The 13,318-nt window shown below is 40.6% G+C and overlaps 1 protein-coding gene across 1 annotated transcript in view; it reads right to left on the bottom strand.

The window, feature by feature from the left end:
* Positions 1–2,890: 2,890 nt before the first annotated feature.
* Positions 2,891–13,318, bottom strand: part of HFM1 (helicase for meiosis 1) — a 120,526-nt gene continuing 110,098 nt past the window's right edge. Inside the window, exons 32-39 of the mRNA XM_084851938.1 lie at positions 11,574–11,692; positions 10,491–10,573; positions 10,246–10,349; positions 8,949–9,191; positions 8,316–8,421; positions 5,782–5,893; positions 3,753–3,904; positions 2,891–3,500 (exon numbers count right to left, since the gene is read on the bottom strand). Of these exons, the coding sequence (XP_084708064.1) occupies positions 3,440–3,500; positions 3,753–3,904; positions 5,782–5,893; positions 8,316–8,421; positions 8,949–9,191; positions 10,246–10,349; positions 10,491–10,573; positions 11,574–11,692 (980 nt within the window). The 3' untranslated portion in view covers positions 2,891–3,439. The remainder of the gene's footprint in view (positions 3,501–3,752; positions 3,905–5,781; positions 5,894–8,315; positions 8,422–8,948; positions 9,192–10,245; positions 10,350–10,490; positions 10,574–11,573; positions 11,693–13,318) is intronic.

The following is a 13,318-nucleotide window of genomic DNA, read 5'->3' as shown; positions in this document are numbered from 1 at the left end:
GCTGCTTCACTCTTTCTGGCGCTACTTGGAAATTCCCTCTGCTCTTCTTCCCCAGTAGTATATTGGACACCTTCCGACCTGAGGGGCTCATCTTCCAGTCATCTCTTTTAGCCTGGTGATATGTTCCATGGGGTTTTCTTGGCAAGAATACTGGAGTGGGTTGCCATTTCCTTCTCCAGTGGACCGCATTTTGTCAGAACTCTCTGCTATGACCTGTCCATCTTGGATGACCCTGCACAGCATAGCGTATGGCTTCACTGAGTTACGCAAGCCCCTTCACCACAACAAGACAGTGATCCATGAAGGGGGAGATCAAGTCTACGGCCTTCTTTATCCACCAGAGATGCATGAGACCGTTGAGACCAATCCTGAACTGATTCAGCTATTACTGAATTGGTCTGTCGGTGTGAGAAAAGGAACGCGGCATCCTTTTCTTGCACTTTATACATAGACTCCAATCTCTTTGACATGGGAGCCATAGAAGATGGGGCAGACCATATTTGCTTCACCGTTTGAAGAAGGGTCAGCAGAAATGGGATTACTACTGGTACCAAAGACTCGGAATACACCACATCAAAGATGGGATACTGGACTTCTTCTGTTGGCTGGTACGCTTCTATTCCTAATGACTGCACCATTTGTAAAACTTGTCCCCCAAAATGGCTCATATCCTCCGAAGGGGAAGCTCTGTCTTGGGTACCTACCACATCATCAGAAGATGAAATAGAGGGTGGGAAGGAGGAATAAGATGAGAAATATGACTGATAGTCCTCCACTGAATCCTGAGATAGTTCCATCCGATTGGTAACCTTTACTTGCTCACTCTGCTCCTGTACAGGTGGAGTTGGCAAGGGATGATTTGGAGGGGCCCAATCCGTGCTGTCTCTAGCCAATTGCAAAGAAGTCAAGCGCAGAGGCACTGGAGGTGGCTGCTGAAAAACAGTAGTATCTGGTGGGCATGAAACCGAGGCTGATGTCCGCGATCTATATCAAGGAGAAGCTGCCCCTAAATATTTTGCATGATCATAGTACAGATCATAATCTCTTCTAAGTGACCATTCATCACGCTGATATGACCTTGGAGGAGGCATAGACCAGCCCAAGTATTGATCCCACTCCCGTTGAGGGGAACCATGTCTACTGCAATATTCTTCGTCATAACAATGAAGGGGCGAATGGAACCAAGAGGCAGGATCCCCAGGAACTGTGGAAGGTGGTGGTCTTCTGTATTGATAGGATTGCAATCCTTGATCACAGTATTCTGAGCCTAGTGATTGAGAGTGTCAGTCCCTAGGGCTGAGATTGGGTTGATGCCGAACAGGGGAAAGATCTCTAATCTCCCCTTCTGAGACTGTAGATGGAGGATCGAACGGTATGGTTGCAGTCAGTACCAAAGGCAATGTCGGGATAGGTGAATTTAAAAGAGGTGGGGAGGAGGGATTCCTGACTCTGATGATCTTGGAGGAGTCTTTTTTACCTCCTTTTCCCTCTTTTTCTCAGGCACAGCCTCTGTTGCCAGCTTGGCACACTTGGCCTTTTTGAAGATTTTCAAAATCTAGCCACCAAAACTACCAGTGAATGGCCAGGAATAGGTGGGTCTACTCTCTCCACCTCCAGTGAGGATCGAGAAGGAGAGGTTAATTCATATCTAAGCATCTTCTTAGCTCCTGAGGTCCCCATATGAGATTCGGGCTTCTGGGTGTCCACTGCTTGAAGAGCCTTTTGCCACAGAATCGCCTTCAATCTATCAGAACGATTTTTATGAGCTTGCTTGGAGAAAGACTGACAATGGTGGCAAGTCTCCATGATGTGAACCTCCCCAAGACAAAGAAGGCATAAAGAATGACCATTTGATGGTGACCAGAGGGATGCACTTTCTGAAGGAGGCCTTCAGTGCCATATGCCAATAAAATGAAAAAATTAACTATTCTAACCTACTTTTTTTTTTAAGATAACAAGAGAACAGTGAGAAAAAGAGTAAAAGGCAAAAAAGAAGAGAAATCTCAGCACTAAAGTCCTAACAAAATGGAGGATGTGCCCAAAGAGGCAGCCGCAATGGCGGTTGAAAAGGAACTGAGATTGGCATGAACCCACTCAGACATGCGCAGGGGGATGGAGGGGGAGGGTTTCCGCCAAAAATAGCGTTCCTCAGCTATAGACGTTTCCCGAATAGGGGCTCCACACAGTCGCAGAGCCCATATGTGTGATGCACAGAGACCACGAAGAAGAAAGAGCATGCTCCAGCAACTCCTGAGAAATCATTGGGGTCTTTAGTCTCTCCACTAATGTACCTTTTGCCATGAGTAGGACAATAACAATCTGAACCTTGAAATTCTTATTTACTTTGATTATCCCCAGTGGGGTAGCCATGTTAGTCAGTTCCAACAAAGATTCTACTAGCTTAAGGTTTTGTGGACCCAGTCCACTTCATCAGATGCATGGAGCGTTATGCTCAATCCCATGATATAATGAGGATTAATAAACTATTAGTGTGTTCCAAGGGCTTCCTGTCCCTTTAACTGTAAATGTATCAAGTAAGGTTTGATGTGACCCTCCCTATGAAGGGGTTGGCCTGTCCAACATATGCATGTAATATCTGTCCATATTTAGGAATATCAAAACACCAATTAGTGAACCGAGTTATGTGAGGTGATATTCCCCTTGGAAACCTGAACACACATTTTGCAGCATTCTGAGAATCTTTCTCCATGTAAGATGGAAAGGTCCTATACTGCTCATGGAAGGAGAGTTCTGCTCACAGAAGAACCCCTTCTATTCATAGAAGACATTTTCTGTGAATGTAAGAGCCTACCATTCATGGAACAGGCCCTTTGGATCTAATGCTGTTGAATAAAATACGAATTCTGATTATATTACTTAAAAGAAGATTAAAATTTCAGACTAACTTTATTCCTTTTTATTTTAAGTTCTCATTGTTTCACATAATGTATAGGCATCAAAAAATCAATTTAATGCAAATAACTGCCAACTATAAGAATCCCACAAAGAAGGTATTTTTCCATGGATAATGTAAGAGTTGTTCACAAATGTATTTACTTAGAAGATGCATATTACAAAGATAATCTTATTTCCTAAAATAAAACTGGATATAATTTGAAACAAAACAAATGACTTGGCTTGAAAACAATCCTCTTTAAAAAAAAAGCTTTCAAGGAACCCTATCTTCGACAATATTATGATCAACAATCTCATATAAGCAAAGGTATTTGAATAACTATTAAAGATGCATTGTACATTAAATACTACAAGTAAACCATATAGCATTCTGGTCATTACTGTATAGCCCATGTAGCAAAATTGACTATTAATGAACTGCTATAAATCAAAAAGTAGAAAATCCTGACTTGGTATTTGAAGACCTCATCCTCAAAATGAGGGCTTATTTTTCATCACTAGCAATGTACCTTATTTACCGGTATTAGAAAATGCCATCAAATATTCCAAGAAAAGGCTCAATATTATCATCAGAAAGCAGATGCCTAGGAAAAAGAAGACACAAAGAAAACATTGCGTTTAATATAGCAAACCTTGTAAAATTAGATTTTATCGGGAGCACAATATGTAGTGCTATTAAACAAAACTGTTGTGTTAAGAGTACAGTTATTTGCATAGAAAGCTGAAGACAGGCAGTTAGTTGTAAGTGTATGACCTTTCTGAAATATGTGTTTAGATACAATTATGCAAACTGAACACCAAGCTCTGGCAGAACCTACACAAATTCTTTTCATTACCTGAGATCAGCCTCTTTTGTCATTCTTTTGTTACATATAAAAAAGTCTCCCTTTCCAGTGACTTGGTAAGAGCCCAAGGCTGTTTCTGAGGCTGTAATTGACTGTGTACTTTTCAGCTCTTGTGGAGAACTGTATTGTTCTTGAAAGCCAAACTAAAACACAAAAATCACAGGAAGAAAAGTGAATTTCAAAATAACCAGACAATGCCACACCCAAAATAGAAATCTACACGAGGTGCTATCCACATGTTACTGATATATTGTGGGCATTATTCAAAATTATAGGTTAAAGAATTTATATGTATGAGTTTTAGGACAGTGACTGGGTTCGGACAACACGATAATCCACGATGGGTTAAATAAACCACAATGGCTTATTTAACCCATTGTGGGTTATTGTGTCATCTGTTGGGAATTTTTTAACCCACGATGGCTTATTTGGCCAAAATAACCCACTCTGATAACCCATGGTCTGTGATAGGAGTTATTTAACCCACCATGGGTTATCATATCGCCTTGTCAGGCACCGTGATTTATTTTGCTCACCTAAAGAGTTGTGCAGCATGGCGATTCAGTTCGCTGCTGCTCTGCTCCTCACAGGTGTTCTCTGTACAACAGAAACATCAGAAATAATCTATTTCTGCACTGTCTATGGGGGGAAATAACTGATCACTCACCAAGGAGTGAAAATCCCGTGTGCACCAAAAAGGGGGTGGCAGCTTTAAAACCTTGGAGGTTTGCAGGATCAGGACCAAACTTCACACACAGCCTTCCCTAGTCAGGAGGTACCAAATCCACCATTAAAATCCTGTGCAATTACCCCAGAGGAGCAAAAATCCTGAGAGGGTATTTTTGGTGCACACGGGATTTTCACTCCTTGGTGAGTGATCACGCAGGGGTTTGATGGTGGATCAGGTGCCTCCTGACGGGGGAGGCTGTGTAAGAAGTTTTGTCCAGATCCTGCAAACCTCCAGAGGTGAAACACTTCCAATGCTCGGGCAGGAGGACTGCAGCAGGACAGAGGGCCTGGGGGGTGAGTCAAATTACTCACAGTAGCTTATTATCCTGATAGTGTGGCGGGGCATCATTGACTATTTAAAAAATAAGCTACTGTGAGTAGCTTATTAAGCCACCATGGGTTATCATGATGTCTGAACATGGCTTATATAAGATTAGGGTTAAGGCCCAATGCTGTGGGCATTATACCGGCAAATAAAAGTGCTAAGGATGAGGTGCACTGATTCCATGCTACAACCAGTAGCCTACATTATACTTTGGTCCAGAACATTGCTCTGTACGACATGGGTCAAAGTTACTCCTATGACAACACCTTTCATGGCGAAATATGGTGAGTTATAGTGTTATGTAGTCAAGACACTGGATGAAATGAGAAAGGAGATGAATATACCAAAGGCATTGCCACAGAATAATTATGATTCCTGGTATGTTTGGAATAATATGTGACAACACAACTGCAACTGATACACAAATGGTCAAACATTGGATGTCATTGCATTTTTGCTGATACAAGCAACTGTGCAACACTAATATTACACCAGTGGTGTAATATTACAGCTTTCTAAGTGGTGGTGCCCCAATTCTGGAACGCCCTCCCCAAAGTAGTCATCAGGCATCTATCTTACTGTCTTTACCCAAGATTTTTAGACTTCCCTCCCCAGCTGCCTCCATCTCAGCAATTAGACTTGGAATGGGGGGCTTGGGGGAAGCTGAATTGTGAGACAGGGGTTGAGCTGAGGAAGGGAGGCCTTCATCCAAACTGCATCCAAAGGTGCTGTGGGCCACATTTGACCCATGAGCCAACAGTTTCCCACCCCGGCATAGCAGAGAGAATCTACAACCTTCCAGAAAATGTGCATGTAATGGAATCCTAAGCATTCTGAAATGTAAGTGTAAGAAACAAAGGGGACAGAGAAACCTCTCAGAAGCATAAAGAAACTTGACATTTACATATATACATTCAGCAGAGTACTGGGCTGGTAAGAATATCAGATCTATATGATTTCACTTACGATGCTTTTATTTCCATATTCTGCAAGTGATTTCACATTTAATGGTAGAGTCAAGGAGGGAGAGTCAGAATTTTGTAGGCAGGTATCAGGTTTCTCTTTAAATATGGAAAAACTAAAAAAACCAAACAGAGCCCAAAGCAGAAATAAAAGCTCAGAAATAAAATCATAAAGTGAATGTTTATACAGCTTTAAAGTGTGGCAAGCCACTGGTATGACAAGTTATGCATCATTTTTGAGCACTTTAATTTTAAACAGATACAAAATATGTATATTCTGGCTAGTTGTAGCAAACATATATATTGCTGCATTTTTCTCTTTCCCCACATTTAGGACACTACTGCATAGGGCTTATTTACAGGATCCACTAGTCACAGTTCTTATGGACCCCAGCATATATTGGCTCTCTGCTCAGCCAGAAGTGATGCAGGGGAATCCAAGACCACTGGCTAGCTGTGCCGTCGACATGACAGGTTTCATGGTAGTGGCTCACGTATACCCTGAGTACCTTTTTCTCTGGGGACACTTCCTGCATGCTGAATCTTGTTCTAAAGCACAGAACCAGGAGTGCAGAAATATTCCATGCAGATGCACTCTTTTCTAACATCATTATCCTCTACAAGCTCATGTGCCCATGCTCTAAGCAAAGTTAGCATCTATAAGGTGCTTTCCACACTTGATCATATAGAAATGTGAATTTCAGTCCTGGACTTAGGAAACGTTTATAAATTTGGATGGTGACCACAACCATCTTAGGCAATTGAGTGGATTAGCACTCACTAGGCCAATTTGAAGTGTCTTAAACTCTCTTGATCACATGTCAGGCTGCTGCTAAAGCATTTCCTATTTAAGCTGGCAGATAAGGCCTTCAAGGATAAACCCAGAGTAATTTGTGCATTTGACAGGAGGTTGGCAGGGAGTATCTTTGGTTTATATAGCTGGACGGAAGGTAGCTAACAGCAGAGACAGTGGCACCAGCTCCAAAACCAGGAAATAGCCTGAAGTAGCACATCATTGCTCCAATAAGGACAAGGCTCACACCATTAGGTGTCTTCCAGTTGTGTCCATTTCAAATGAATGCCTACAGGTGAATGAGAAGTCTTGACCAGTCGGTGCACTGATACGGAAGAGGATTCAGATTCCTCACTGAACTGTAGGTTTGAATCAGAGTCTCAGGCTCAGAGTCCAGAAACATGTCTTCTTCCTCAGGGAGGTCTTAAGATTGTTCCCCTTTGGACCACATTTGGGGCAGACTAGAAGACTGCAGGATGTCTAGGGCACACTTCTCTATCCTGAGGACACTCAGGCTTGGCAGTATTATCCACAGATAAAAGCTTCCATATAACTGAACTCCCAACACTGCAGAGTCTGTTTCCATCTTCCCAGAATCAACGGGGTTTAAACAGCCCTCCCACCTGTTAAAATGTGGAAAAGCCTAGTTCCTAATTGGGAGAGAACCTATTGACTCTTTACTAGAAACGAGAAGGAGAAAAAGATGTCTGGGTAGAACTATATATTCAAGCAAATATACACAATCAAAACACAATTATGTTTACGTAAGAAAGCATCAAATAGCATCACTTTACAAAATGTTCTGAATTAACAAAAACATGTTTCCTCATTATTCAGGGTTTTCCCTACTAAACCTGTTCTAAAACAATTCTATTAACAGTTTATATGTAATGATAAACATAAAATGATGTTACATCATGTTCATTGGCTACCTCTATGTTTCCAGGCTCAGTTCGAAGTACTTGTGTCAACCTTTAGAGTCTAGGACCAGGATACCCTAAGGACCATCTATCTGATCTGCACCTGACCAAGCCTTAAGTTCACATTCAGAAGCTCTGCTCTGTGGCATGTCTGTTAGAGATACAGTGAGTGGGCAGACATGAAAGGGCCTTTGTCGGTAGTGACACGTAATTGTGGAACACACTCCCTGAGGAATTCTGCCAGGCTCCTTCCTTTGGATCTTTAGGTGGGCACTAAAATCAACCTTTTTCAGTAGGCCTTTGAGTTCTGATGGTTGCTGCTTTGGATCTTTCAACTGATTTACTGATGTTTTTGAATCTGAATTTTATTGATTTTTTGGATGTCTACAGTTTATGATGGGGGTTTAACCAGGTGGTTAGCTACTTTTAATATAAATAATATAAAAGTAGGGTATACATTTATTAAACTAATTCAATAAATACATTTTAAAATGACGCATTCAAAAGTTAGAGTGGTCCCACTGTTCCAACATAGGAATGAAGGAAGCTGCCTTTTATTGAAGCCGACCATTGGTCCAGCTAGTTAAGTATTGTCGACACTGACTGGCAGCAACTCTCCAGGGTTTCAGGCAGGTGTTCTTTCCTGCCCTACCTAGAGATGTCAGGGATTGAACCTGGGACCTTCTGCCTGCAAAGCAGGTGCTCTGCCACTGAGCTATGACCCCTCCTAAGTAATTAGTATTCCAGCAAGCTGTTTTAAATGTCAGGCACATCCTAATACGTATTGGATCATGTATATGTGTGACTGGCACCATATGTACATACCTTTTTAAAAGTGCACCAGGTGTTTTGCTCTGTGTATTTTGGTAAAAGGATTTAGCTTTTCCTGAATTCTGGAAGCATGTGTTTGTAGATCCCAGGTGAAAAGATTCTAAAACATAAAAAAACCCAAACATCTTGCATGTGGAAACTAAACATACCTTAAACATGACTGACATATCCATAAAGGTTTTAGTACTCAAAGCAAAAGTGAATCAGTCAGATGGTTAGCCTAGTAGGTATAGAAAACGTTGAATCTAAATTGTTTCTTCAGTTATATATAGTTAATTAAACAGGACCAAATTCTTACTGGTTTATATCCATACATTCAGTAGTTCAAAAGAGGAATTTCAACTAGTAGCTAAGACAGGCTCCAGCATCATAAAGTCTTAAGAACTATACCCCAGTTCTGATATTCATCTTGATGAGTGGGCATGAGCAAACTATGTTACTTTTTAGAAGTTATATTCTGCCCTTTTCCCCTCCTCACATAACAAAAACTTTTTGAATCACTTTTTAATCTTTTGTGCACTATTGTTGGGTTTGGGGATTTTTTGCACATGCTGATACTATGGATTCTACATTCAATAAGCATGGTTGATTTATACCAGAAATGGATGTTATATGCAGTTGCTTTACCTGAATTTTTAGTTTTCTCCATATCACCAATAAAAGTGCTGGCATGTACTAAACTCCCATCATCATAATCCCAAACCTCATTTCCTAATTCAAAGTTCACATTCAAAGGTTCTGAAAACAAAGAGCAGCTTTTATCTATATCAGTCAAGTTGTTCATTAAAGATTCTCGGAGTTTTTTGCTTGAAATCATTGTCCTATGACTCTTTTCATTTAAAGTTGCAGACAGCTTGCTAACAAAGAAACCTATAATAGAGCATAAAGGTAATACAAGTGAGACAGAAGCATCATTTCTTACAATATTATTTGAAAATTCCCTAGGGAATTTGTTTAATTTATACAGGAAGGCAAATGTTGTATCCTCAACACTATTTTAGGGAACTGGTATCCATTATTTGTAACAGGAAACAGGTATCATTTTAAGCCCAAGCCACTTCATTCCATGCTCCTTATAAAATATGCTCTAACTGCATTTGAAATTTCACAAGCTTTACAAATTACTGGTTATCTGACCCTAAACATTCAACATTACAAGGCTGATAAAGAGATAGTCTTGGAAATTTAAAAAAAAAATAGCATAATCCAATGTATCATTTAGTTTCAGGACCAAACTAAATGTTCTGTTAATCACACATAGTAGAGCTATGTATGATTGGCTTGCTTACCTGAGTGTAGGCATGTATGGCCCCAATTCAGATTTGGACTGCAGTGATTTGGGAGGGGGGATTTAAGCTTCCACCCCACCTTGGGGGCGGGGGTGGAATTTCAGGATGAAAATGGGAGGGGGGAAAGCGTAAGTTCCCCACTCCTGAATTGCCATGGTTCCTATCTGAATCAGGGCTGTGAGTGCTTACACTCAAGTAAGTGAGCCAATCACGCATAGCTCTGCTCTGTGTGATTAGCAGATCGTTTAGTTTGCCCCTCAAAATCTAGAAAAGTAGGAATGTGCTAGGATGGCATGGAACTAGGACAAAGTCACCCCAGTATTTCCTCTATGTCATCCCATGGCAAAGAAAATGCTACAAATAAATCTAAAACTGTTTTTAAAAGGTAGTGATGAATGACGGAGCTAAAGCTAGGCAGTTTTAAGTCCTACTGATCTGAACTGAAATCAGTTCTGCAGTGGAAACCCATTGCACTTTATCAACACAATCCTATACTTGTCTACTTAGGAGTAAGTCTACTGAGTTCAATGGCGCTTACTCCCAGGAAATTGGGTATAGCATTGCAGTCTAAAGTGTTTAGCTTTGGCTGGATTGAGCCCTAGGAGAATAAACCTCAGACAACACTAGCAGCTTACCACTCTCTCTGCAACTTTCTGATTCCAGTGGAAATTTTTCATGGATATCAGGATCATTTCCTACTTCCATTAAAGTGAACTCTGAATGTTGTACACACTCTGACCTTTATAAAAGAGAACAAAATCAGAAAAAAGTTGAACCTTAAAACTAATTGTATATAGAATATAAAGTTGTGATGGTTGACAGTAAAGAGAACAAGTAAACTGGATGATAGATTATTGTCACCGTTATAGTAGTACAGTACCTTGGCAATCTTGGAAGGAAAGATTTAGGAGTATAAGCAAATTGTTTAAGATCCACCTTTTGAGATTTATTCAACATCTGCATCTAAAATATATAGAGATTATTACAATGCACATATATGATAAGAGTTGGTATGCTTTATGTATGTACAAATAAAACTAGAAAGTGAATACTTCTGACACCTTGTCAGGAATGGGAAAGTCGCATAGAACATTATTTTTCCTCACTTCATGAGAGGTGTTTTTATGTGGTAGAAAAGGTGTTTTTTTTAAAAAAAAAAAAAAGATTTAAATGAGCCAATTTAGTCAGTGGCAGCTTGGAGCTATGTGAGCATCTCAGCAAGCCCAGGCTGGCTGTAATCTAAAGTTTGTTAATCACATTTCATTCCTTATTATCAATTTCCAAGTCATTCTCCTCTGGAGAAAAATCCTGCAAGAAGTGAAGAGCAGTTTCAAATCTCCAGCGTTGTCTAATTCTACCAAGAGGGAAGGATGGATGGCAGTCCTACAGAGGTGCAAACTATTCAGCTTTGAAACCTTAAGACAGAGAAAAGAGCGTCCCTTCCCAAATTTGCTAACCTGATAACAAGAAGTCTTAACTTAATCCAAGTTCTAATCCCATTGGCTCCAGTGAAAATGCGTAACATAGATATATGATTCCCATCTTGGTTTACTACTCCATCAAACTTTCATACTCTAATCAGCCAGTGTTACTATAGGAAAAGTTCTATGTTCTCAAACTAGTTATGGCACTTACACTGCAATAGTTAAGCTACTTCCTTATGAATATTAATTCTAGCATTACATCTTGATCCTAAACAAATTGGCTTGGAAATAAGTTCTAATGATTACAATAAAACTTACTCCCAAGTATGTTGCTCAGAAAATTTCCACTGTCACTGCCATCCTTATTTTTTTTTTCCTAGGGTCTTTCTTAATCAATTTATATTGTTTAACTTCTCTGCCCATTTCATAGCAAATGTTCAATCTCAGTGACTATATTTCACTAATAAAATACTTTAACTGCAAATGTACAAACTTCTGGGAACAAAGTTCAAGAACAAAGAATTATTGCATCTGTACACCTTTAATCGTTTGACTGGGGGAACAGCAGATACTGTGTTCCGGTTTCTCAAATCAGCAAGATACGAAGAAAACATGGACTCTTCTTTCGTGTCAGATTTCTGTGAAACTCCAATTTTACCTTTAAGAAAGATAACATGATATGTTTATTTTATAGTTGTATTCATTTAAAATATTTTTATCCTGGAAAAATTAGGAATATAACATGTTCAGTTTAGGAATGTCTGTAATGGAGCAGAAATCTGACTCCATTTCTAAGGGGCAAGGTTGCATATTGCTACCATTTGTTTCATCCAGATACTGCAGGTATATTGGCTTGGACCACCAAGAGCTGCCCTAAGGAGATCAGACTTGCCCTGACATATATTCTATACTAGGGAACCATTCCTACATCGGGTTATGCCCTCGTGTAAATTTCACAGCCAGGTTCACTATAAATATACATCCAAGTCTTTTGTTCAGGGTCTGCAGTTAGTAGAAGTTATATGAAGAGCGAGCCTTGGGGTGCTTCCAGAGAGAAGGCTCCTAGCACTACCAAAGTGGGCTAGATGAAACAATGATCTGGTGGATCCACAATTGGCTACAGAATCGGACTCAAAGAGTGCTTATCAATGGGACCTTCTCAAACTGGGGAGAGGTAACGAGTGGGATACCGCAGGGCTCAGTCCTGGGCCCAGTGCTCTTCAACATTTGTATTAATGACTTGGAGGAGGAGGTGCAGGGAATGCTGATCAAATTTGCAGATGACACAAAATTGGGCGGGATAGCTAATACTTTGGAAGACAGAAACAAAATTCAAAGTGATCTGGATAGACTGGAGCACTGGGCAGAAAACAACAGAAGGACATTTAATAGGGATAAATGCCAAGTTCTGCACCTAGGAAAAAGAAACCAAATGCACAGTTACAAGATGGGGGATATGTGGCTCCACAACACTACAAGAAGTGTTGTGTTCTCACTACAAGTGAGAAGGATCTTGGAATTGTTGTCGATCACAAGCTGAATATGAGCCAACAATGTGATGTGGCTGCAAAAAAGGCCAATGCTCTTTGGGGCTGCATTAATAGAAGCATAGCTTCCAAATCCCGGGAAGTACTAGTTCCCCTCTACTCAGCACTGGTTAGGCCTCATCTGGAGTACTGTGTCCAGTTCTGGGCACCACACTTTAAGAAGGATGCAGACAAGCTGGAGAGGGTTCAGAGGAGGGCAACAAAGATGATCAGGGGACTGGAAACAAAGCCCTATGAAGAGAGACTGAAAGAACTGGGCATGTTTAGCCTTGAGAAGAGAAGACTGAGGGGAGATATGATAGTGCTCTTCAAGGACTTGAAAGGTTGTCACAGAGAGGAAGGCCAGGATCTCTTCTTGATCATCCCAGAGTGCAGGACACGGAATAATGGGCTCAAGTGACAGGAAGCCAGATTCCAGCTGAACATCAGGAAAAACTGCCTGACTGTTAGAGCAATACGACAATCGAACCAATGACCTAGGGAGGTGGTGGGCTCTCCCACACTGGAGGCAATGAAGACGAGGCTGGACAGCCATCTGTCAGGGATGCTCTGACTTGGATTCCTGCATTGAGCAGGCGGTTGGATTTGATGGCCTTGTAGGCCCCTTCCAACCCTACTATTCTATGATTCTATGATTCTAAAAGACATTGTGCAGATATTCTGCCTTTTCTTTCTTAACAGATATTATTTCTTTTACTTTCTTATATATCTTTAAGAGCCCTATTGCTATTTAAGCC

Source organism: Heloderma suspectum, chromosome 4 (genome assembly GCF_057233095.1).
Source record: "Heloderma suspectum isolate Gila_16-S chromosome 4, 16-S_ref, whole genome shotgun sequence".
Lineage (NCBI taxonomy): Eukaryota > Metazoa > Chordata > Lepidosauria > Squamata > Helodermatidae > Heloderma > Heloderma suspectum.
This window is presented reverse-complemented; position numbering and strand designations above follow the sequence as displayed.